The sequence below is a fragment of the Lemur catta genome, chromosome 10, assembly GCF_020740605.2.
Source record: "Lemur catta isolate mLemCat1 chromosome 10, mLemCat1.pri, whole genome shotgun sequence".
Classification (NCBI taxonomy): Eukaryota; Metazoa; Chordata; class Mammalia; order Primates; family Lemuridae; genus Lemur; species Lemur catta.
The window spans coordinates 8,842,453-8,868,988 of record NC_059137.1 but is presented as its reverse complement, the minus strand read 5'-3'; the positions used below and the strand labels follow the sequence as shown (position 1 = coordinate 8,868,988).

Sequence of the window (26,536 nt, the reverse complement as noted above, 5' to 3'; positions counted from 1 at the left end):
CACAAGCCGTGTGATTTGTTCTGGTGCTCATGAGAGTGGTGTGAAAGAGACCTACAGAGAGAGGTTATTTGAGTGTCTTCAAAATGCTCGTGAACAGAGCTGTGGCTGCCTTTGTAACAGGATCAAACTTAGTTTTGGTGTCAGAGTAATTCTGAAGGGGAAATTTCATTAGAATGCAGTTTGGTATTGTTGGATATGAATGATGAGTTTAGGCTGAGCATACACTTTTTGATATTAATTTTTAATATAGCTTCTTGGGAAGTCAGAGCTTCTATTTAATGAAGAATTGACTATTAGTCAATATAGCTTCCACCTCTGAGATGGCCTTCTTTGCTTCTGCTCTCTGCTGTCAGATTTTTGACAAGGTATTTGCTGCTTGCAAATGTGTTATCTTTGTAATTTTTGTGACTTTGTGAGTGTCTTATTTTTCTTGGTGGTTATGATGGTTATGTGTGCTTTTTTGTTGTTATTGTCCCGAGAAGCAGGGTTATAAATGTGAAATTATTCCCTTCTATGTCTGGCTCTCAAGTGTACCAGGGCTCTTTGTGCAGTTGGTTTCAGTGCTGGGGTTTGGAGAAAGGCCTTTTTCAGGATTATGAAAATAGTTTTCTGTGTGTCAGAACAGATTTATCAGTTCACTTTAGGGTTGGTTTTGTGAACCAGACCATTTAGAGGAGGATATTTTACCTTTTATCAGAGTGGAAGCTGACAGTCTATTTGCAGGTAGCTCTATGGAATATTTCACCTAGGTCTCTCAGTGTAAATCTAGCTGCCAAATAAAGTAAAAATGGGCGTTAAACCAGCGATATTTCCCAGGATTTTATTATACTCTACCACCCCCCACTATGCTGGTCTATTTCAAGGCAGGATTTCAATTATTAATTTGGATATTTAATACAATCCTTTGCTTGCAGTAACTTTTAAAAGGCTTTTTGAGTTTATCTGGGTCGGGTTTTTGCCAGTGGGTAGGGGAGGATTCAATTTGAATATCCTTCTTGAGCAGCAGATGTTTTGTTTCCAGTTGAATAATAATATTAATAATAATTATTAGAATAAATACAATTATTGTCGTCATCATTATTATTTCAGCTCTAATTTTCTGAGCATCTTGTGCCAGGCATTGTGTAAACACTTTATATATATATATACACACACACACACGTGAGAGTGTGTGTGTGTGTATGTGTGCGTGCGTCATAACCATGCTGTGAGGTGAATAATCCTGTCCTTATTTTAAGAGATGAGAAAACTGAAGCTTGGAGAGATGGTGACTTACCCAAGGGCAGAGAGTTGGGATTTAGAGGAGCCAGGGTTGGAGCCCAGGTCCCACTGTAATGTCCTGCCTTCGGGGAGGACAGGGAGCCTTCAGGGGGCCTCGGGGCTTCCTGGTTTTCAGGACCCTCTCCTCAGTGTTTGCTGCCGCCAGCGGGTGAGACCTTGCATGGGACCAAACATAATCCACACTCCACCTCCTCCTTAGTCATGGCTTTATTTTGCTAAACAAATTGTTTTCCGCAGCTTTTGAGACAGAACAGGCAAAGAGGAGAAGAATGTTGCCTCTGGTTCTTAGTTGGGGGTGTGCCGTTCTCAGCCCTGACTGCTCTCGGCCCGCCCTGCGCTCTCACGCACACAGCCCTTTATGAATCTGAGCTTGGCAGCCCCCCTGCTCTTGAATTTTGGAAAAGCGGATATTTTAGTAGGCTGGAAGAAGATGAAAAACTAGCAGTGCCCATATGTTCCTTGTTTTTAAAAGTAAGGTCAGCAAGGTTTAGTGACTCTTTAAATATTTTAGTTTATAGGATTAGACTAGATCATCTGGAATGGAATCGTGGTGCCCCCGGTCCCAGGCTTGGCTTTCTTCTTCATTTCTTTTATATGGAAGGTAGGTGTTTTGGCATTGCAGGGTTCAAGTGTAATAAAACTTAAATGTAGTGAATAAATGCCATGATTTGGAGTGTTGCTGCAGCTATGAAAGTTAGTTTCCTTTCTTTATTTTATTTTTTTTAAGTAATCAGTGACTTGAAAAATAACAGATTGGTTCAAGGATTGTAACTTAAGAAACCGAAAACTCCCACACTTTAAAGGAGTATAGTCTTTGGCATTTTTCTACGGAAGAATTTTCTTCACTCATTCAAATCTTCCCAGGCTGAGATTAGACATTCATCCTGAAATGTACATACGCTTGAATAGTTGGAAATCCTACACAAGTGCACATTTTTAGTTAAGACATTTTCTCCTGGATTATGGATGGTCAATGACATGGCAGTGGTTTTTCTTGATCCCAAGATATTTACAGAAACCTGGGTTCCGAACAGATGCCTAGCCCAACCCCAAGTTGGGGCCAGGTCTCACTTCTCAATACAACATGTCTAACATTATACACTTCTCCCCTAGAGGAGAGACAGGAAGCGTTCTTACGGCCAGGGTTTGCACTTGGTCACCAGCAGTCACTGCTGGGACCCATCTGGGGAGGAATGGCTGCGGTCACCGCCTTGGAGAGCAGCCGACTGCCGGGAGCAGGAGGGACCCCTGCCCTTGTCCCTCCACAGAGTGAGCAGGAGCTCTGTGTGCTCCCTGGCGTTTCCCGTCACGTTCAGCAGAACATGCTCACTCTTCATACCTCTTCGATTCTAAATTTCAGAAGTAATTTGTCACTTTAGAGGAAGGCGTCATTAATAACCATTATTTAGAACTGTCGAGTCTTCCTCTCGGTGTGTGAGTGTCTGAGTTAAGCATCCAAAAAATTGGCCTCGTTGGTGGCAAACAGTGCCTGGGTATTGACAGATCGAGACCGCCCCACCCTCACGGGCCCTGCTCACCACCGACTCATTCCATGTCTGCCTTTAATCACCGCGAGGGTGGCGACAGAGAATGGCTAAAGCATGTCCTTCTGGAATTCATTAGTGTTATTACCAAAGACCATGTTGTAAATTGAGATTTTTTTTTTAACTGCTTGGAAAAAATTTCTCCTTAACTATTTCATTTTATTGTACTTTACAAAAAAGAAAGAAAGATTTTTCTCATCAAATGTTTGAAACAGAATAGTTCAGAAACCCTGACTTCATATCCCACTGGGTGTGGACCCCAAGTGGTCGTTGTAAATGAAGCTGAAATCGCATCTGGTCACCCTTGGGCTCTGGGGCGAGGGTGGAGGAAGAACCCCAAACCTTCCAATGGTGGTTAAGAAAAAGAATTGCCATTCCATGTATGTTAATGTGCATTATTATTCTTTAACATTAAAATTCCACTAAAGTACTAATAATTACTGTTAATATCTTTCAGTGGAAACTTACAGTAAAGGAGCAGTAGTAGAAACAGTATTTAAGGGCGAGCTGCTGGCATGATAAGAATGCAAATAAGTGTTATTAGCCTAATGATTTTGCCGTCGCCATGGTTGTGCAGCAGCAGTGTTGTGAATATGTCATCCGGCACCCGTGAATTTGGAAAGTGTGTCAAAACACAACTTCAATTAGTTTGCTCTAATTATGGCTCTGGAGAGTTTGTAACTACATCACTCCTCATTAAAAGAGATTTTCTTATATAGATTAATGTAATATACAAAGGAAAGTTTCAGAGTTCCCGACGCCATTTGCTGCCACCTAAAGCAGGCTGGGCACAGGCCTGGTGGATCCGGGTCCCCCGCCGCGTGGGGCGGCTCTTTCCTTCTGCCTGGTGATCCACTTCCCACTAGAAGTGGCCATTGCAAATGGAGCCTTGATGATGTCCACAAGAGGGTCATTGAACCCATCGCAAGCTTTTATGAAAAAATTGCTAATGTGGAGCTATCGGGATGTCCCTCGTTCTAAGCATCTCAGTGGAGTCTAGAAGCAGAAAGATTTTCTAGAGCCACCAGGGCCAAGTGCAGTGTGCCAAGTCAGCTTTGGTCCCTGTCCTGGGGTCCTTGGGGGAGATTATGTGGGAAACCTTGTTATTTTTGGTCATGCAGACTCACATGGTGTCTATGAAATACCATACAGTGAAGAAGTACATTCAGGAAACGTAATCTCTTTTCTGAACTGATACGTAGTTACAGATGTTGTTACCGAGCCTTTGGCATTTTGAAAGAAGAAAAACAAGTTCATGCTTTCTTGTCCTGTTGCTGACTCTTCGTCTCCCCTTGGACACCGGAGGTGTTCCTCGGGGTCCACCTTTGCGAGGCTCCCCTCTGCTGAGTCGGACAGCCACCTGTCACCTTGTCTCAGGTCAGCCTTGCAGGACTGTTCCTAGAGCTGCTAGGAGGCTCCACCTTTGCGAGGCTCCCCTCACATGCCCGCCCTGCGGAGCAGCTGGTACGGCAGCACCGTGGTGGCCCGATCTGCAGGGCTCAGCGGTGCGTTTTGAATCCAAGAGTTAAATCCTAGAATGCTGGTTGAGGAGGCCTGGGTTTTGGTTTTCCTCCCAGTTTATTTACATAATGATGTGGAATATCCAAAATACAGATTTGGGTACCTTTGTGTTGGCCTTTAAGTGTTTTCTTTTGTCAGTACTTTCAGTGAGTTAACACATGCGTGTGAGATGCGTAACCTGCACCTTTTTACACCCCTCACAAGCAGTGTCACCTCAAGTGAGTTATGTCGCTCTCTGAGCCTCAGTTTCTTCTTCTGTAAAATGAGGGTAAGAAGACTTCCTTTGCAGGATTGTTGTGAAAATTAAAGGGGGGAACAGAAAGTGCCACACCTGGTGCACAGTGGGCACCTGTGCATGTTGGCTTTCTGGCTTTGTCCAGGGTTCATTTCAGAATTTTGTCTGAGCACGAGCAGTTCATCCCCTTAGACCTTTCTTTTGCCGCCGTTTGGCTCCTTTCTGCCGCAGCTGGAGCTCCAGGCGCCGGCATCCGGCCTCCCCTGCAGAGCTGGGACCAGCACGGCTGTGCTCACAGGTGAGCAGCTGGTAAGGGGTTAAGGTAGTAATTGTGTAAGTCTTCCAGGCTTTCTCCCAGGTCTGCGATAATTTGATGAAGAACTTCACCCTAATTAAATATTCAAATTAGGAATAAGTGTCAATATGGCTTCCCATTGCCTGGAATGATGATTAATTGTATTCAAAACTCTAGTGGCCCACTGTAATCTAAACCGAACCGTTGTTCTTGATTATTTCTGAACCACACTTGCCATGTTTTTGTTTTAAGATTTAAACTAGTAATTGATTTGCCATATGCTGTCGAGCTGCACATACTTTAAAGCTGTGCGTTCAGGAACTTGGGGAGCTTGGAATTGTGATTTCCTCAGTCTTCCAGTGGCAGCTTTTCCCCCACGTCCAAGGCAGAGTGATGTGGTTGGAGAGAGAGAGAGAGACAGAGAGAGAGAGAGAGAGAGAGAGAGAGAGAGTGTGTGTGTGTGTGTGTGTGTGTGTGTGTGTTGCCCATGAGGAAAACTCATTATATAGTCAAGTTGGTAGGCTGAAGTTATATTGATCATGGCAAATGGGTTTCTTGAATGGAAAATGAACAGGTCTGCATTTACACTTACTCTGTGCTCTGCCTTGTCTCAGTAAAGCAACGTGGCGATGTAGGGAAAGAGCATGACTCAAGTCCTGGCTCAGCCGTTTTCTTTAGCTGTATGCCTCTGGGCAAGTTCCTTAACCTCTCTGAACCGTTTTACGCCCCTCTGTGGATAACACCTCGCTGGCTGGGTTGGTGGATTAGGGATGAGTGTGAAGCATGAGGAGCACAAGGGCTCAGTGAGTGCCCACTGCGTCGTCCCAGATGACTGAGGGAGCAAAGCCTTCACCCAGCCTTCCCCGGAAAGCCCCCTGGCCTTCCAGCCAGAAACCCTCTCCCACTTCTCTGACCCTCCGTGGCCAAGGCCTTGCCTTGTGACATCTCTTGGGTCATCATCTTGACTCTTAAATTACTGTTTCGTTGCTGGGACCTTCCCTGCCCCGCCACGTTCTTTCCCCTTTGCAGGTGGGACTATCGCTGCCATGTCCCCGGATGCCTCCCAGAGCCTGACGGAGTGCCTGGCGCCTGGACCTGTCCCTCCACAGATGTTTGTTGTTTTGGTTATTTTTTTTATGCCATTGTTTTAAAATTAAAGGATATAACCTTATAGTCCTTTATTGCCTATCTTTGATATTTAGAGCCTTTTACTTTGTGATAAAGATTTATGTATGTGTTTCAATTTACTTGTAGAGAAATTCCTAAAGGGAAAGATCTGAGTCTCATTTGGTTTCTTAAACTATCTCAGTGCTGGACAGTGCTTGGCATGTGGCAGGAGCTCCACTGAAGAGGGAACTGAGCCGCAACATCCTACTGAGCGCAGCTCGTGTGCGGGTTGGTAACGCGGTCTGTCCCCCCTGGATGGGGTCGTGTTCATTGCATGTATTTGGAATTGAGTTTCAGCTCTGGGCGTAGAAAGTTTGTGAGATAGTGAATATCATTGTATAGGATATAGGTCTGTTTTAGGTTTTACAAAACCTTTCTTGTCTTTGCTGGTGTCAATGACAAAACCAAAAAGTGTCTCATCAGACTGTGAGAAATGGCAGTAAGCTGCACATGGTAGTTTCTTTCTGAGGGTGCCTCCAAAATCAATGAGAAAAGAAAAATCACTGCAACTAAAAATATTTTAGGGCCTAGAGTCATTAAAATAACTGACTTTCGGTTTTAGTGGAACCAAGTTACAAGAAAGAATTACAATATCTTCTCGCATCTCTGGGTCTTCACAGATCTTGCTCGTAACTCAGAGCCGCAGTTGGGAAGCGCAGGGGACTGGAGCAGGAATTCTGGCTGTGAAGTCGTGGGGGAGGATGCAAGTGCTAGTCAGGCCTCTCCAGCTGAAAATGATTTATTTTAATTACCTTCCAGGGCAATCCAATACCTGAGCATATGGTCTTTAAGAAATAAGGTTCCCCAAACTGTCAGCGAGCGTGGGCAATGGTCAGGGACCTCTTTCTGACACCGTCGACCAGCCTTGGAGAGCGGATGCTCTAGAAGGTGCTTATTAAAATGCCAGCAGGTGCAGCAGAGGTCCCCTTCCCTGTGACTCCCTCACCCTGCTCGTGCCAGGTGTTTTATAAGAGCCTTTTTCTTCATTAAATGGCATTCATTAAGCACGTCCTTACACCTGGCACAGAAGCTGTGTGTCACAGATGACTTCTTCCCAGTGGTGTTTTGCAGGAATAAAATGGAATTTTACTTGCAGTGTTCTCCTCGCCCCCTTACCCCTTAACTCCATTATTGTTGCCTTTGCATATTCCTTCTGCCACCCCACACCCCAGTCCAATTCTTTCCTTTGCACATCACCTCGGGTCCTCGACCACCAGCAGATACGTTAAGTAGAAGACAAGACGCCCCTCCAGCACCAAGCACTGTGCTGGCGCTTCCGTGCGCATGTCTCTGCTCACTCTCCCGGCAACTTTGAGAAGGGTGCTCCTCCTAGTTTTGCCATCTTTTTTTTTTCTCATTGAAGAAAAATAACATTTTAAAATATATGAAAAAGTAGAGGGACAAATCCACACTGTCACCTTGGAGGCTTGTTTTGTCAACACCATGTGTGTCAGCCCAGGGCCTCGCCTCTGTCAGTTGGTCCATCCTTCCAGCCCTTTTCTGCACTGTGGCACACCTCTGTGTGTACCCACAGCAATACATTATTTTGTGGGATTGTTTATAATACATCAATCTACAGCATTTTTTTTTTTTTTGCTTCGATGGTTTTTGGGTTTTGTTTTGCTTTACCTAGCAGTTGTGTCTTTGAGATTTAGCTGTGTTGATAGAAAAATGTCTGGTTCATTCCTGCTGCTTGTTCTGTCCTAGTTTAGGATTATGTGAACATTCCACATTTTATTAGACTCCTCTTTTTGATGGTCATTAAGGCTGTTCCCAGTTCGCTGCTGTTACAAACACTGCCCTGAGGACCTGGTTCCTGCCTCTTCTTCCCACAGCTGAGATTCGTACTCCGTACATGGTTCCGCACCCCAAGTTCTTCACTCCTTCCCCCTCAAACCTGTAAACATCATTTATGTCTGCATAATATTCCAGATCAGATGTTTTATAATGTTATTTCCAGGTTTTGAGCATGACAATTAGTGTGAATTTTGTAATTTGCCCCATCAGCGTTCAAATCCAAGCTCCTGCAAACTCTTGTGTACAGATCCAGGCTGTGCTGCGCTGGCCGGCTGTTGTTCCCTTCTGAGACATGGCGTGGCGTAGGGGTAGGCCCTGGGAACTTGTCAGCTGATGTTATTGTTTTTAGTCTTGTTAAGTCAGTCATCTCCCACATTACAGGTTATTTCCTCATGTTTCTAAAAGAGAAGAAGAAATACTGGTCCTTTGCCCCCATTTCTTAATAATTCCCAATTCTGGAGTCTTCATTTTGACTCATCTGGAGCATGTTTTAATGTATTTCTTCTAGAGAAAGGGACATAAATGACCTTGTGTTGTCTTCACACATAAAAGACAACTTGAAGGACTAAAATATTTCTGAATTGCAACTTTTTTCACCTTCAAAACTCTGTGGCTGCATCGTCTTCCAGCATTTAGTGTGACAGAGGAAACATCTGAAGTCACCTCCAGTATTTGCCAGGATTTATCTAACTGAGGACCTCTTTTCACTGCCTTTTCTTGGAATACTGTGAACCCCATTGGCTTCTATTGTTAAAACTTTTTTTTAATCAGGAAAGTGTTTTCAGATTTACTGAAGTATAATTGATACTTGATAAACTGCATATATGTAAATGATAGTTTGATAAGTTGCAATATCCGCATACACCTGAGAAACCATTGCCACAATCAAGATCGTGAATTTGCCCACCACCCCTAGAAGTTCCTTTGTGCTTCTTTGTAATACACCCCGCTCCTCAGCAACCGCTGATCTGCTTTCTGTCTCGGTAGATTTATTTGCATTTTTAGAATTTTATATCAGTGGAATCACACCACAGGTGCTCTTTTCCACCTTGCTTGCTTAGCTCAGCATCACGCTGAGATTTATCCATCTTGCATGTATCAATAGTTTGTTCCTTTTTTATTTCTGAATAATATCCATTGTGTGGTTCACCAAAATTTGTTTATATAATCACCTGTTATTGGACATCTGGCTTGTTTTTAGTTTTTGACTATTACAAATAAAGCTGCAGAGTACATTTGTGTGCAGATCTCTGTAGACATATGCTTTCACTTCTGTTGGTACAAATCTAGAAGTGTCATGTCTGGGTTTTATGATAGGGTGTGTTTGACTTTTTAAAAAGTGCACACTGTTTTCTGAAGTGGTGACACTATCTCATCTTCCCGCCAACAGTGCGTGAGAGTTCCAGTTGCTCCATGTCTTTGCCCCAATTAATATTGTCAGTCTGTTTCATGCTTACTATTCTGAAAGATATGCAGTAGTATCTCATCATGGTTTTAATTTACATGTCCCTAATGACTAATGAGATTGAACATCTTTTTACGTCCTGATTTACCATTTGCATTTTCTTTATTAAAGTATCTGTTCAAATTTTGTGGTCATTTTAAAATTGGGTTGTCTTCTGTTGTAATAGTTCTGTATATATTCTAGATATGAGTTCGGCATATGTTTTATAAATATTTTCTTCAGGCCTGTGGCTTGACTTTTCTTTTTTGTAACAGCATCTTTCGAAGAGCAAGAGTTTTTGAAATTTTGATGAAGTCTAATATAGTGATTTTTTTTCCTTGTATAGTTTGTGCTTTTTTGCATACTATTTAAGAAAAAGGCAAGTGGTGTCTCATTATTATTATGAAAATAGTTGTGACCTTGTGGACTTCCTGAAAGCCTTGGGGATTCCCAGAGGTCCCTGGAGCACCCATTGAAAACTGCTGGCCCAAAAGGTGGTTTAAATATAATTTTTGGCTCCAGGAAAAAATAGAATGGGAGTTGTGAGTTCATGCCACAGAGTTTGTTTTGGTTTAAGAGTGTGTGTGTGTGTGTGTGTGTGTGTGTGTGTGAGAGAGAGAGAGAGAGAGAGACATCTGTCTCTAACTGAGTCTGCCTTTGCTGTATTAGCCACGCTTCCCTTGGCACTGCCCTCTGACAGTCTGAGAGGACAGCAGCCCCTGCTGCTGCCTGGACAGAGCCGTCTTCATTATATGTGGCCACTGGGTCCACAAGATTAATGGTAACATTTTAAAAATTCACACAGACCTGGAATCAGCACTAGAAAATACAGATTTAAATTAACAAGGAAAAGCAGAATCCCATCAAAGGAAATAAATTGTGCTGGCAACTATTGTCACGTAATAAAACGTATTCTATAACTGAAGGGCTTTTATATGGAGCTGTCTGCAGCTTAGTGGCCACGTTAATTGAATAAGGTGTCTCGGGCTGACTTGGGGGAAAATGGAATCCCCCTCCGTGCGCTATCCAGCCGGACTATTTGTTACAGAGCAGCCAGTCCCTCCTGCGGAGAGACGTGGCTGCCACCAGGAGCCGCAGTGTGTCCCAGCTCGCCAGGGTGTGCGCCTTCTCCTCTGGGCAGCTCTGTGGGCAGGGGGATGGAGAGGAAAGCTTGGTAATGCTCTCTGAGGATTTAGGGGCTGTTCTAGTTACAGTTCTCCAGTGACCAAACCGATTTTGGAATAATCTGTCATTTCAGTCCAGTGGCAGAAATCGTTGGCCTCTGATGGTCAGTCCCCTGCTCCAGTGGCCTGAGACCTACTGGGGATGGTACCAGAAGGACGTAGAGACGGTTTCCCAGGTCTTTGAGTCCACTTGTTAGTGTGCCGGGGAGCTTTACAAACACCTGAAATCTAACCACGCTGATCTGCCAGTGGAGGGGTCAGCTCTGGGTTCCGCTGAATGATTCCACGGAGACTGCTGTCCACGGGGCACTAGCGACCATCGCTTTCTTGGACATCTCAGTTTTGTTTGATGCTGTCAAGAACCTGCTCATTCTTAGGACCTCCCGGCTTGGCTGCTGCAAAAGAGCTGAGCATCCAGTGCCTACGGTCTAGTGAAGCTCCTGGTTTCTTCCTTCTTTCCTCCTCCGGGAATAATGTCATGGTTGGGGCTTTCCTTTAACCTCATTAGGCAGTTCAGTTATGGGAAGGAAGCCAAAGAGTGTCGGGCTAACTGATCACAGTTCCAAGTGTAAAAGTCAGGATTTTCTCTTTCCTCACTGGACGCTGTGGTCATGGGCATGGGCTCAGGTCGTTAAATAGTCTTCTAAAATATCTTGAAACTACAAACTAGTTCATTAAGCAATGGTACCATAATTTTTTAACCATTCTCTATTGTTTGATATTTGATTCCAGTTTGGGGCTTTATAAGCAATGCCATGATGAATGTATTTACTGTTTATATAAAAATATGATGAATCAGAAGGAGTTGCATTTTCCAAACCATTAACCAGCCCAGTCTTGGGGATGAGAAGGAGACTAGTGGGAAGCCTTCTTGGAAGCTTTCCCAAAATTGTCTCTAATTATGAATCAGAATCAGATTCATTCATTCAGCAGTATTAGGTTATCTTAGAGGGTTTCCCCTAATATTTTTAAGTGCCCACTGTGTGCCAGGCATTGTTCTTGGCACTGGAATGTGGTGGGAAGAGAAAGTATAATAGAGAATGTGTTCTGGCACCACGAGAACACCTAGAAAGTCCCGAAGAGTGGGGAGGGCTCTGCAGGGGGGAGGGTGGCTGGAGATGGGACACCTCCTTGGAAGAGTGGTCAGGGCCGGCATCTCCGAGGGGCGACCTGACTGGGGACCTGGGAGATGAGTGTTTCAGGCAGCAGGAACAGTAAGTGCAAAGGCCCTGAGGCAGGAACAAGAGCAATGGGCTAGAAGGACAAAAGCAGCTGCTGAGGTTGGCAGTGTGAGTGCAGGGAGCATTGACAAGTCCCGGTTAGGGAGGAGGGATGGGCTGGAACCAGGAGGACCTCTCAGCCAGGGGATGGTTTGGGTTTCATTCTAATATAGAGGGAAGGCACCGGCAGGTTTTGTAATGATCCTGCACGGCCCTTATGAGCAGGACTCTAAAATAACTCCAGGATGGCAGGAATGGGAAGAATCAGAAGGGAATTAAGGCTAAACCTTCCCACACGCCCGGCTCTGTGCTAACTGCCCTGCCTGCCTTGTGGCCAGGTGTGCTCCTGGAGGGAACACCCCTGCTGAAGGCCACCCAGCTCCATGGTGCTGGCACTGGGATTTGAACCTACATCAGCGGGCTGAGGGGGCAGTGCTCTTAGCCACCACTGCTGCTCTGCCTCCCTGCGTGCGAGGTCGGGCCGCTGGTCACCCAGCTCTGTATATTGCTCCGTAACCTGTCGGGGTCAGTGAGCTCTAAATGGCAGAGATGTCGAGTCCCTGGCATCATCAGTTTTAAAGGGTCTTCAAAAGGGACACCATGGCCTGATTGAGTAATCTCACTCTCCACGCCTGGTAGTCGACATGACACATCGGGGCAACTTAAAATAGCAATAACCACCTCCAGAGGACACGTGCACTAAGCTTCCCATTAATTCCCAGCTCCCCCTTATCACCTTTGCCTGTCGGGGCCTCAGTTTCCTGCTCTGTTAAATGAGAGTGATTACTCCTGTCTAAAGCTTGCCGAGAGGATCAGGCCAGGTGACGTCTGTGAGGGAACCCAGCCCAGGGCCCGGCAGCAGGTCCCCACGGAACGCCGGGGAATGAGCAGCTCATCTTGCCCTGCGACGCGGCTGACTGCCGAGCCTTCCTCCGTGCCTGTCACTGTCAGGCTGATCTGACACCAAGCACCCCTGGGCCACTTCTCCTTCAGCAGGTGACTTCCTTGTCCTGTTTAACCACAGGTGATCTGTCCCCTCGGCCCAAACTGTTCATTCTCATTAGTGGGAGGCCTTGCTGTGCCTTTTTGCCGTCCTGTTCCCACATCCCCTGCTTCCTGTGTCCAGGAACTGCGGAACCAAAAAGCCCCAAGGCTTGCTCTGGCCAGCAGGCCTTCCCCCTCGCCCTCGGCGTACTGTCTCACGTCAGCTACTGCAGCTGGAGGTTTGGTAACTGGATTTCAGTTCAACAGAGTCCTATTGAGCAGTCGCTCTAAAAACTACAGTCAGCCTGTGACTTGAATTTTCTTTTAATTTCCCATTTACTGCATCAGCCACACATTGTCTGTTGTATGTGAACAGAAACTTTCTTTTCCCCCCTTTGTAAATTCCTGGTTGTGGCTGCCACCAATTTCTTCCTACACCACACCCGTTTTCCTCCATGGTGGAGAGAAGTGGAATGCGTGGTCTGATACAGGGACCCCTTGAGGCTAACTGAGAAAATACACAGATGAAATAACAGACTAACAGCAGCTCATGTCAAAGAGACACCCAAGGGTTTCAGTGGACTTAAGTTCAACACTTGATTTGGTCAATGAATGTTCAGTAGTTGTCTACTTTATGGCAGAAATTGTCCTAGAAAATGAGGAGGTTGAGGTCAAATTAGAGGGACAGGTTTATATCAGATGATTAAAATACATTGTGATAACTGGAATAGAGTGAGAGAGGACACACGGGCACCCAGTCCAGCCCGGGACAAGCCCAGGGAAGATTTCACCAAAGAGGGTATAATTGAGTGGGGTCTTGGAGGATGAATAGGAGTTGGGAGACTAGGTAAGGAAGAATGGAGATTCTCGGAAGAGGGAGCAGCATGGATAAAGAGTCAGGCTGAGGCATGAAAACACAAGGCCTATTCAAGGATTGACGAGACTTTCATTCTTCCTGGGGGAGGAAGAAGTGAGCAGTGATGAGAGGCAGGTTCTGGAGAGGGGGCTGGTGTGTCGGGGTGGCTGAAACTGGGGGTGTGGTGTGGACCAGGCTGCCCAGAGAGAGTGTGTGGGATGAGAAGAGAGCTGAGCCAGGACCCTGCAAACGTCAATCTTGGAAAGGTTGCAGGAGGAGGGGCCAGAAAGAACCATCTGTGAGGAGGGGAAAGCACAAGGCTGGGGGCAGGGGGTGAGCAGAGCTGGCAAATCTTGTGCCCCGGAGAAGCCAGAAGCTTTGGACTGTTAAGTCCATGTTGGACAGGGCAGCTAAAGAGCAGGGCACTTTGCTTTTTCTGTTGCTCATGTAGTTCTTTTTTAAGTCCTGAATTTCCCCAACACTGTCCAGTTAGAGGGTCTGCAGCAGGTCATTTGGGGAGTAATTAAGGGTCTGCACACAGTAGGTGGTAAATAATTGCAGCTTCATGATCATCTCCATCATCATTTGCTGTTACCATTCCCTTCCACAGTGGCCTGTCAGCTTGGAAACGGTAAATTGGATCTTGGCACATCTCTGCCTAGAATCCTTCAGGATGAAGGCAGAACCCGTGCCGGGCCCCACGTGGTGTGGCCCCCTTAGCCCTCTCGGCTGGTCCCACACCCTCTTCTGGCTTTCTAGGTCTGGCCACCATGGCCTCCTCCTGGGCCTTCCCGCTGGCCAGACTCCCTGCAGAGCGCACACCCCGCTGCCCTGCCACCCCTGACTCCCACCTGTCCTCAGTTCCCCACTTCAATGTCACTTCCTCCAGGGAGCTCCCTCCTGCTCTGCCCTTCACAGCACTTGAGTCTTCCTGCATTCTGCAGGGAGTGATCACGCTTGAAAGCAAGTGTTCCGGTAACGTTGTGGACATTTTTGTGTCCCCCTGCCTGTCCTGCCACACCATCAAGTCCCCCGAAGATCTGTGTGGATATATGTTTGACCATCCAGGGGCTGGGCTTGCCCTGTTTTCTCCTCTGGCTCCTGGCTGGCCTCTGCCATCATCCAGGTCCACCTGTCTTCTAAAGTTCTGCTAATGCCCCCTCCTCTGTGAGCCCCACCGAATGCCTTGAGCAGCACAGATCATTTTGTGTCCTCAGTTAGGTTGGGTGTAGCTTTTTAGGACTTTTAAGGCTTAGAAATCTTCGAGTCTGGCAGCTGTGAAGCCTTCTTCGGCTCCTGGAAATTCCCTCATTGGCAGAGTGCAATGACAGTACCTGCCCCGGCCAGCTCTGTGTGTAGGAGGTCCTCACAGTCACACACCCTGTGTTTTCACGGTGTGCTGGGCCCCACACAGCATGTAGCCAGCCCGTACCTTGAGGGACATTGTGAGGAGCCATAGGGGAATGTGTGACATCTGCATCCCCAGGGCCTGGCACCTGGTGACACTCTCGGCAGGGTCACCTGTCATCATTTCAGTTCTGCTCAACCACAACCATGGTCAATAATTCACTCTTCTGTTTGCTCAGCTTCATTGACTAAGTGCTGTGGCCAGAGGCATTGATCAACTGCTAGAAGCCCTTCTGCAGCTGCTGCTCACCCACGCAGGGCGCCCAGACCTGGCCAGTCTTCAGATTCACTGCCGGAGCTTGTTAAAAATAGATTTCTGGGCTGTACCCTGCCAGGACCACTGAACTGGCCTCCCCAGGGTCATGCCTGTGAGTCTGTGTTGTTAGTAAGTTCCCAGGTGACTCTAATGCCGTCATTGATGCCAGGACAGGTGGGACAGAGTTTAGGAACCTCTATCTGGGGGTGGAACCCAGACCTCTTGCTGTGGCATTTGTGTTCTGGCCGTGGCCTACCTTTCTAGCTTCGCTTCCAAGGTGTACCCTAACCCTGCACTGAAGGGTGGGCTCTCCCTGACTACCTGGCAGGTGCCTTTGACTCCTGTAGCACCCTGAGGGGTCATGAAGCCCTGTCCCCTTTAATAGGACATGCCTTTCCTTCCTTTCATGCTCACCAGCACCCAGTTTTTCTTTTTCTCTGTGCACACATCAGTTTGCTTGGTGACTTGTCCCTGCACCTTTATTCCCTGCAGCCTTAGTGCTCCTTGGGGGAGCTCAGCTCTGCACCGTCAGCAGCAGCAATGCACAGACTGCAGCTTCCCTGCACACACACCAGGGTGCCCAGGGGACCCGCTCTCCCTGTGCCCATGTTTGCTGGTTCCCCCACTGCCCTGAGCACCCGGCTGCTGCTGCTCAGCAGAGCCCCACTGCTTGGTTCCACCTGGCTGGCCCGTGGCCCAGGCGTCCACCATGAATGCTTGCACCACGGCCAGCAAAACGAATACCTTCACGGCCCCAGTGCTCACCTTGTCCCTGGAAGGCTCCTGCTGGTTGCGGCTCAGTCCTGGCTCTGTGGGAAGAGCCGCTACCTGGAGAGCCTTTCCTCCCAGGAGTCTGTATGTACAATAGTCATTCTAGAAGGTCATGCGTGTGTTGTGGGAAAAGGCACTGTGCGATTGACAGCTTTCGTTAAGTATAAATGCTCACTCCACCAGTCTCTCCCCTTCTGGAAATGACAAAGTATGGCCAAAGCTTAGGCTGCTGAGAGATTTCAAGCCAACGCCAAGTCACCTCTTCAGGAGATTTTTTTGTTGTTTTTTCCCCCAGACTTGTTGGGTTGTAAATATTTTTCCTATTATTTTATTCTTTATTTTCAGCATTCGCTAAAAGCAGCTAATGACCATGCAAAATGGATTGTTTACTTTTGACTGAATACTTATGCTGTGTGTTCTTTGTGAGCTTTAATGACTAATACCTGAGCCATAAAAGACAGCATCGGGTCTGTCTGGAAGGTGCTTTCTTGAGCACCTACTGTGTGCTCTGCCTGAGGGGGAACACGCAGACACTGCAGTTCAGAGCAATGTGCCATTCTGATTTCCAGCACCTTCATTTACAAAGTGTGTTGTGAGCCATGGCCCTCAGCTTCCCTGCAGGGCAGGTGTGGAAGCCGTTGGATGGAATGGAACAAGCCCAGGCTGGTGTTCAGAGCCTGGGTCTTGCCGTCCCATTGGTGTATTTTGCCCAGTAAACAGAGATCTGGATCAAAATGCCCCCCTCCACGGAGCCCCTTGGACATGCCGTAAGGCTTGGGAAACCCTTCCTTCAGCTTGGATGTGCTTTCAGTATGGAGAAAAGGTGGCTGCTGATGCCTGGAAGCTTCCAAGTTCCTTGGGAGGACTCAGCCCTGTGGAGCAGTCATGCTGGGGGGCAGCGGGGGGGACGCACTGCCAGGAGCATCCAGTTTGCTGCTCTGTGTGGGTTTCAGCTGTTGGTGGCGTCAGGTGCTTTCTGAGTCCTGGGGAATGCTCCTCGCCCTTATAACCTCCTTCTCTCCTCTGTCTCTTTCCCAGGCACATCTCTCTAACGCTCCCTGCCACCTTCCGAGGCAGGAACAGCGCCCGGACGGACTATGAGTACCAGCACTCCAATTTGTATGCCATATCAGGTATGTGGGGCCGCCGCTGCAGGCCGGCCCAGAGTCTGTGTCCTGGGTGCCACCTCCTTCCGCACGTTCTGTGTCTTCTGACAGGACCTGTCTGCCTTACCTCTCTTTTTTTCCCTGCACGGGGCCTGTTCCCAGCAGGGACCAGGCCCTCCCTTTCCTCTGTGTTGCCACGGCACTTAGAGAAGGGCCAAATACTCAACATGTTTTGAAACTAATGATGAAAAACAATGTGTGGATTTCACAAGCTTGAAGGGAGGTTTCCAGAGAATACTCAGCACATTGTTCACCTGCCAGACCCCGGGCAGGTTTCCCACGGGGACTCGGGGGCAGCACCGAGCTGAGCCTGGTGGGCTCGCCCGCCCGAATCCAGGTCTGTCCTCACCTCTGGTTTCTCACGGCCGGCCGGCTTTGTGGCCGGAGGGTGCTCTGGCAGTCGCCCCCTCACACCTCCGCGGTGTGAGTCTGCGGTTTCCGACCTCAGCCTTGGAGTTGGTGGTGCAACCCTGGCGGGAACTTCATCAGTCCTGGTTTTCCTTTTCACCTCACCCGGGGAGGGGAACCTTGCGAGCGTGTCACAGAATGGAGATTCATTAGGTGCTTGGCAGTGCAGGCGGCTTGCCGGGAGCTGGGGAGACCCACAAACTCACCTCTGATTATTCTGGCCCCGCCGGTCGCCAGTCGGGGTGTTTGTGTACGAGGGGGAAGTGGCAAATCGGTGCCACTTACCAGCGCACACCCTTAATGGTGAGTGACATTTTGAACACGGGAACATGGCATTCATTCATGTACCATAATGAATCTGTTATTTAAAAGGTAATCTTTTTTTCTAAAAATTGGAACTACAGGTTACTAAATAGATGAAATAGAACAATGGCATAATTCTTGTCAGTATTAGTTTTTCTCGTTATGATCACCCCCTAATAGGTTTGGAAGTGTAAGCAAAGCCCGCTGTTCCATTTCCGGGCAACACTCCTCCTGGGAAGGGGAGACATGGGGATGTTCTTAGGCCCCGTCCCTGGCTCCACTCCAGGAACCAGGCTCTCAAAGGGGAGAGGGAACGTGTTTGTCTAAGAAAAGCATCTCCAGGGAGTATTTCTTTTGTGCTGTGGCTATTTCAGCAGAGCCGACAAGGAGCATAACAAGTATGGAAAGATGACCTATTTTGTAGGAAAGCTAAATATTTCCCCAGATGCTTAGTGGTATCGTGGTGCAAAACAGGCCCGTGAAATCCGGCAGAGCGCCCTGTTCAGAATGCGCACGAGGAGCGCACCATCAAAACAGATGACTGTTTTTCCACAGCTTGCAAATCTTTTTCCAGCCACAGTGTTCGGCTACACCTACCTTACCTGTGTTCTCTGATGGCTTTCCCAGCTGTTGGTGTTTCTGCAGAAAAGAGCCCACAGAGCGAAATCTCCTCTGGTTTGGCAGGAACGTTGCTGTCTGCCTCTGGACGGCTGCTTCCTCACCCCGCAGCTTTGATGAGGTGTTGTCTGGGTTCATTTCAGCTGTTAGTTTAGCAATACCAAGGTAACGGCCTCAAGACACAGGGGAAGCCATTCAGAAACTTCCTGTTACATTTATGTAAGTGGCAGTCAATTGGATTTTATCTTCCAAACAGAGGTGGTTGAGGCTGCAGCACGCGGCAGCAGGCAGCTCAGGCCTCCTCGGCGGCTGCAGGCACCAAATTGTTCTGCCAGGGTCCAGGACTGCTTTGCTGCAGCACTGCCAGGAATACCCCGTAGGGCCCGTTGGCTCCATACGGCCTGCAAGCTCAGCACTGGGCAGCGCTGGTGCAGCTGGGAACCTGCCTGCCCACCCACTGGCAGCCGGCCTGCGCATCGTTCTGGCTGGGAGGGAGCAGAGACCACCCCCCTCATCCCCACAGGAACAGTATTTGGCACTGAGTGGCTCATCTCAGTTTGGAATTGCAAAGTTAGGGTTTCCAGTGGTTTATTCCAAAAACAGTTAAGGCAAAGTGTGCCCCAGGCCCTGGCCCTTGCCCGGACCGATGCCTTGATAGCTGGGGTTCTGCTGATAATGAAATGAATCAGCAAACTGTTCTGCTTCCAAACCGGCTCTGGCATGTGTCCACTGCAGACTTCAGGAGCTGAGCCTTTGGTGCAAATTCCTGGTATGCTCTGTGTCTGCCCCGAAGACATTTGATTACTGCTCCCTTAGTGTTCAGTCCCTTCCTAAGATAAGTAGATTTCAAAACTGTAATTAGAAATTTGGGGAAAAAGCTTGTATTTAATGTGTATGTATGGTTGTTAAAGTATATTTACTTTTAATGTTCTCTCAGTGGCGTATCTGTTACTCTATCCCTATTCCTGTCCCTTTTGCTAAGACATCCCACCCCCACCACGCCTGCAGAGAGAGAGACACTGCTCAGGGTTGCCGGCGACACCAGTGGAGACGATGTGTAGCTCTGTCCCCGGCACACAGAGGTCTCGTGCAGTGTTTATGGAAGGGTGGAAGAGGGGAAGGGGAGCGTTTGGCCTGCGCCTGCCTTGCACAGGGGTACTGCTGCTTTTTAAAATTAATGCTCCAAAATAGGTGGGAGATGACTGTATCTCAAATGCCCCAAACAAAGGCGAATGCTTAAATTACAAAACATCCATACAATGGCCATTCAAGAAATGATGATTTAAATAAAAAGATGTACATAAGTATTGTAAAGAGGGAAAAAAACAGGTGACAGGCCTGGTGTGATGGCTCACGCCTGTAATCCTAGCACTCTGGGAAGCTAAGGTGGCTGGATCGTTTGAGCTCAGGAGTTCGAGACCAGCCTAAGCAAGAGCAAGACCCCATCTCTACTAAAAATAGAAAGAAATTAGCTGGACACCTGAAAATGTTTAGGAAAAATTGGCCAGGCATGGTGGCCCATGCCTGTAGTCCCAGCTACTCGGGAGGCTGAGGCAGAAGGATTATTCGAGCCCAGGAGTTTGAGGTTGCTGTGAGCTAGGCTGATGCCATGGCACTCTAGGCAACAGAGCGAGACTATGTCTAAAAAACAAACAAACAAACAAACAAACAAACAACAACAACAAAAAAAAAAAAACAGGTGCCAAACCAGAATGTGCAGTGTGATCTTATTTTTAAAAAATCCATCTAAAGGTCTGGAAAGGTCCATGCCGAGGAATTTACAGTGGTTTTCCCCAGACTTTCCTCGTCTTTTCTTCTTTTGACTTCTTTGCAATTCCTCTCTTTTCCATAATAGTGTGTTTTGCTTTTGTAATAAGAAAAAAATGCGTAGACCCCACGTCAAAGTGGCGTGCTCCTGGTGGATGTGCTGGACTGCTGGGTCGCGCTGTTTTCTCCGCGTGCTCCGAGCCACCCGACCCATAATATGCACTCGACGTTTACTGGAAATTACTTCCAGGCCACAGATCAGTAATTTCCTTATTGTCCCTTTTTGAGAATGTGATTTTTTCCCCGTTATCACATCCCCTGAAACCGCCTGTTCACTCACGTTGCTCAAAGACCAGCATCTGTAATTTCAACATCACCTTCACGTCCCCCAGCCCTGCAGACGTGAGCCCGTCGGAAAGCACCTGGCTGCTCGAGCTACGTCCTCCCCTTCCTGGCTCTTCAAACCCCCCAGCACCACGTTATTCTGCTCTGTAGGGTTTGAAGATGGTTTTCTTTAAAGAAGGACGTGGGAATACAGTCATGGCCACCTGGTTCGGTCCACTCCATCACCCATCTGTGTTAGGTCGGCAAACCATGGCCTGTAGCCAGATCCCACCTGCGGCTTGTTTTTATATGGCCTGTAAGCTGCGGATAGTTTTAATATTTTTAAGTAGTTGAAAAAAATAAAAGGAATAATATTCAGGGATCTGTGAAAATTGTATGAAATTCAAATTTCAGTGTTCATAAATGAAAATTTACCGGAACACAGCCATGCCCATTCCTTTACACATGGTCTATAGCTGCTTTCCCGCTACGGTGCAGCGTTGAGTGTCTGCAGCCAGCACCGTGTGGCCCACAAACCCTTAATGTCACTCTCTGGCCCTTCACAGAAAACAGCCAACACCTGGTCAGTGTCGTCAGTCCTAAGCCATGGGTGCTGCTCATTCTGACTGTATCTTGCTCTAAACATAATTTTTAAAACCACCCTTTTTGCCTGTTCTTATTTTGGTAAGCAGTGGCTCATGCTCTGCTGGTTGTAGCTTTCCCTGGCATTCCCTGGTGCTACTCTGCCCCGTCCCCAGAGCCATGTTCCTTCGATCTTGTGAACATGCCTTTCAGATCTCTCCTCCTGGGCGGGCTCTCCTCAAGGCCATGTTGGTTTCTCTAGATTCTACCCCAGCCCTTGCCCCTGCGTTGCCTGATCGGGACTCTTAGTGGCTGTTAGTCTTCTTTTTAAGAATATCTTATCTTTCCTGAAAGTCTTTTATTTGAGTCCCAAATGGTACCACCCTACCTTTTTTTCTTAGCAGTTTTTTTTTATGTGTTTAGATGTCTAACCATTCACTCATTTTTATTTCATCTATTCCAGAAGAATTTCAGGTAGCTCCAAAAATACAGAGAGCAAAATGAAAATGCAAGTGAGAAAATAAGAGTGAATGAAAAATAGGATAGAAAAGTAGAGTAGCTGTAAGCAGGGGATTCTGGATTTGGTTCTGAGTCAGAGGACAGTCTTAAGGATAAAACCAAAACAAGCTAGTTGCTTGGAAAGACCCTAACTACTCTACTGAGCCCAGAGAGGAGTCCTTCTTCAGAGAGGACTGATGCCGACCCCCCCAGATGCATTGCTTAGACAGCTGAGCAGAACGAGCGAGAAATACCTGCCGTCGACTGCGTGCTTCTGTTTTGGATAGACTGATTTCTGTGCTTCTGCACTTTTCCACATTGTGCCCCACATGAACATTGATCCTACAGATACATATTAAAACTAGTGACTGTCTCAGACAACATTGTGCCTGAGTGAGAGAAACATAAATATTTATAACCTGGGGGAAGAAAGGAGGGCCTGTAAAATGCTGTGAGCAACAGAACAACTGCTTTGCAGGGATTATAACCATGCGTTCAGTGAGAACAGCTGACGTGCCCATGCCTTGATGCCTTGATGGGGAGGGGTTTATACATGTTTGAAATGAACCTAAAATGTTTGAAAGTTAAGTGAGTTTAAGAATGTTCTTGTAGTGGGCACCACGTACCTTAGGGAACCGGGGGACGTAGAGGGTGGCAGGAAAGACAGCTCTTCCCCGACCTCCTGCCCAGACCTGCCTCACACACCTGTGCCAGAGGCTTCCTGCAAGGGCAGCGCAGCCAGGAGGTGCCCAGCGGCTTTCCTGCCCCCAGAGTGTCTCGCATCAGTCTACGGCAGGTGACCACAGGTGTGGGAAACCATGCTGTGCTATTCTCTGGTGATAGTTTTCGTTATAATCTGCTTTATATCTCCAAGTGCAGAATTTTCACCAAAGAAAACTTATTTTTCTCCCTTTTGGAAAAAAATTGACATAGTAGTGTCAAATAATACAATTAAGCAAATACGTATTAAAACTGGCATGTCATAAAACCAAAACATCTCAGACAACTCACAAATTCAGGATGAGCCACGATGCAGAAACCCTACAAAGCCTCCTGGTGCCATGCGCTGTGGGGCCAGGATTTCTTCCCCTTAGTGCATGGACAGGAGCCTCGCTGACGTCTTCATCGACCCGTCAGCATCAGGCTGACTATAACAAAAGAGAAAGGGGTGCACAGGTGGACCAGAACAGAAGCCGTAACCCGGATCTGTCCTGGCAGCCTGGGCGTACTGACCACCCTGCCTTTAGCTCTTTTGTTTTTTCCGTTTTCTTCTGGTTTGCTGGGAAAGCCGGCTCGTTGTCCTCCACAGCAATTCCCTTTGAAAAGCCCACCACCCCTCAAAATGCCAGACCCCAGGGAGGATGCGAGTGTGGTCGGGTCCAAGTCCAGTCTCGCCCCAGTGTGGCTCATGGCCCTTGCGCAGGGAGGAAGAGGATCCTACCTGCAACCCAGAACCGTGGCTGAGCCGTGTCACTGAAAGCAGACTAGGAAAGCACGAAGCAATTAAAAATAATTAATGATTTCTGAATATCAGCCTTCTCCATGCAGTTTTAATCTAGTCCTCATTTAAATTGGAAGATGGACATTTAATTATCAGTATTATGAAATTCATGATTTATATATTTCATCCAATTGGGTAAAAATTTCTGCCACCAGCCCTTCATCTTACGATGAAAAAAAATGTGTATCTTACAGTGTGATCATTTAAAAACTCATCTGCGGCATACCAAACAATTCCAAACATATTTTCCTTTCATTTGTGGTGATTACATTATTTCTATCTCTCAATTAGGAAAAAAATATCTCACCTGGAAAATTGAAAATAAACTCAATACTTTAATGATCATGAAGCATTGCAGGGTTGGAAAACGAAGTCTAAAAGACGGAGACAGTAGGGTGCTTGGGAGATGCTATTCTTTTCTGCGAAGCTGTGCTGAGCACAGCCACTTGCGTGCAGTGTCTGTGGTCGCACACTGCAGAATTTGCACCCCTATTCCGTGCGTGCATGCGTGTGCCTGTGGCTCTCCCCTTCCCGTATACGCGGGTGAGTGTCAGCCCATGCGTGGGTTGAGTGAGTTACCGATAAGCACCAATGAAGGAACGAGCTGCTGTCTCCGGTAGAAGCCCCGGAGTAACGTTCGTCAACCTCTGCATTTGCAGGTGTCCCTGTGGCCTTTGTCTTTAGTGGACGTGTTTTTGTGCTTGAGGTGGCTTCGTATTTCAGACCGCTGCTTCCCTTTAGCCTCCACTGAGTTTTTTCAGGGCCACCTAGGACGGGTTCATGCACAAGGTGTGGGGGTGACTGTATGGGAGGGTGGCCGGGGTCTGAGAGCGGAACATGCATTTGGCACAGCCACGGATAACAGCAGATGGGGAAAATTCCTGAATGAAGTGAAAAAATGTTTATAATAATGATGTTCAAATCAAGGAAGAAAAGAAGCCATTTTAAAGACATGTACATTTTTATCATCACCTGTAACATCCATTGCCTCCCTTGTCTGTCCATCTACTCTTGCCATGGCTGACAACAAAATCAAGCATAAAGAAAAATGTAAGAAAAAGAAGAAATGAATGGGAGCGGATGGGGAATTGATCGCGTGGAGTATTTGTATATCCTGATGTAAAAGGTGCGGCTGACAGGTGGCCAGGTTTGCTCTGTACACAACCATGTGTGTGCTGTCAGGCGCACGCACGCTGCCTTGTTTCGATTGATGAATTGCCTGCTTTCTTGATTAAACCTTCCGTCACTTAAGAAACAAAAAGCCTGTGTTTAGATGGCAGAGTGGGACATGTCAAAAAAATCTGTCTCCTTTACCTTTGTGCAGATGTTGGGCACAGACTGTAACATGTATTATTAAAATGAATGTGGCATTTACTGTGCATTATTCCTTTCCTGGGAGAAAGGACTGTAAATTATATGCTAATAATAAGCTTTAACCCTTTCGAAATGCAAAAGATTTAAGAGTGCAAATATTCATGTAGGCCTGGCTAATTGGATGTGCTTTTATACATCCACCGTGGAAGCTGTGTCACTGAAGTTAATGAACAGCGTGCGCAGGCAAACACGTGGGGCACCTGGGGGACTCTTGCCTCCCGGAGGTTTCTGCTGTGCAAGTGCCTCCTCTAGGATTGCACAGAGAGTGAGACCCTGAAAACCCTGCACCGGGCTCTGGGTTGTCTTCCTTCAGATTAAGTCCACGGCCGTGTCCGCGGTGAGCCGCTTTGGAGCTGAGTGTGGAGGGTGGTCCTCTCTTCGCTGTCCTGTGTGGGCTTGGTCCACTTGGTTGTCTTCCTTGACCAGGCTTTTCCAGCCTCAGTCCAGTTGCTCAGGTGGCAGACTCATCTCTCCAAAGCATTGCTTGTGCCCTTTTGCTCCTCGGATCATGCCTTCGTGCCCCGCCCCAGCCAGCTCCTGCCTGCATTCATTCATACCTCACCTGCCCAGTGCTGAGGCTGTTGGCAGCTGGCCCCACCTGCCTAGGTCATCTGCCGTTTCCCTTCGCTTGTGTCCCACCAGCGTGGGTCGCTCCCTGCATCCTCCTTGACTTTGTCTCATTCTGCGCACTCACCCCACCACTCCAGTGGCTCAGATTGCACCTCCTTCTCTTCTGTCTCTGCTCACCATCTCTGAAGGCCTCTTCCCACTGCTTCTTCCACCAAGCTTCTCTGATTCCCTTCTGGCTGGGGACACTCTCTCCCACACTACTTTGTGTTGGAGCAAGTTCACCTGTGAGCACCTTGAGAGGGCAGAGACTGTGTAGAGAGGACAGAGGCTGCCTTCTATCCTTTTTGGACCAAGAAGGATGTATGTAAACAAAGGCAAAGAAAAGAGCAAGACTGTTCACTCCTCCATTCATTCATCAGATACTGAGAGCTGCCAGGCCCTGTGCTCCTGAGGGCAGTAGGAAGCCTGTTAAAGAAGATTCAGTGTGTGACTGACCAGGCATTTGGGGCTGGAAGCATGGGTTCAGAATCTTGGCTCCGACACATACTGTCCATCACCCAAAGCTACTGCGAACAGCTGCCCAGGTTGTACACTGCACAATGTATATGAATGGCACCCCCTAGAGCTTGCAAGGGCCCTGTACTATGCCACCTTGGGCAGTGCTAGTTATTCATACCAGTAAAAGAATACAGTAACTGCCTGCTTCCTTTCCTGGGTTGTTGTCAAGATCCAGGGTACGTAAGAACACTTTTGTAAGCCAGGAAGCAGTGTCACTTCTCTCCATATTCACCTCCCCTGCAGGGCTGTGATCCAAGTAGGATCCCAGAGCTTTGTTGCGAATTATCACTCAGGACACACTGGCTTGTGCCAGGCGTGGTCTTCATCTGCTTCGCCTCGTGCTCCCGTAGACAACTCAGACACATACAGTCACTCTTCTGAGTGCGCAGAGAAACTTTCTCTCTGTCCAGAGACACTTGCAACAAAAGGCTCTCTGGCACGGCTCAGCTCGGCACCCCCTGGATGCTGAGACACTCTGTCACGCATCGTCACTTAGAGGTGGGCTATTTTCTGTGGCAAGCAGCCCACGAGCCCTTTCTTGGGAAGGTGACAGAATGATGGCTTGGGGGCAGGAAGGAGAGAAATGCTTGGCAGAGTGAGCCGGAGACTTCTATAAAGTCGTCCAATGTGCCTTTGGTGTTTTGGAGGAAAAGTGCCTGCGGGCTGATTTCTGCTCCAGGCTTTCATTTCTGCCTTTCCTGTGCTCCATGGTAGGAAAAAGCTAAGACTTTTTCCAGTTAAGTCATCATGAAAAATAAAAATATTATTAGGTGACAGATACTTCAGCTCTTAAAAAGGTGGCCACCTTCCCGCTATGTTTTCATTCTCTCTTTGGTTGTTAAGCATGGCAGGGCTTAGGCGGCGTTGGTTTAACAGGCCACATCCGCTTCGTAAACCCGTGGGTG

At 47.6% G+C, this 26,536-nt stretch overlaps 1 protein-coding gene across 6 annotated transcripts in view; it reads left to right on the top strand.

Annotated features, from left to right (window-relative positions):
* The window catches only part of MVB12B (multivesicular body subunit 12B), a 158,888-nt gene that overhangs the window by 68,441 nt on the left and 63,911 nt on the right, over positions 1-26,536 (top strand). For all 6 annotated transcript variants that reach the window (XM_045562329.1, XM_045562332.1, XM_045562326.1 and 3 more), the window contains exon 7: positions 17,001-17,095. In XM_045562329.1, the coding sequence (XP_045418285.1) occupies positions 17,001-17,095 (95 nt within the window). The remainder of the gene's footprint in view (positions 1-17,000; positions 17,096-26,536) is intronic.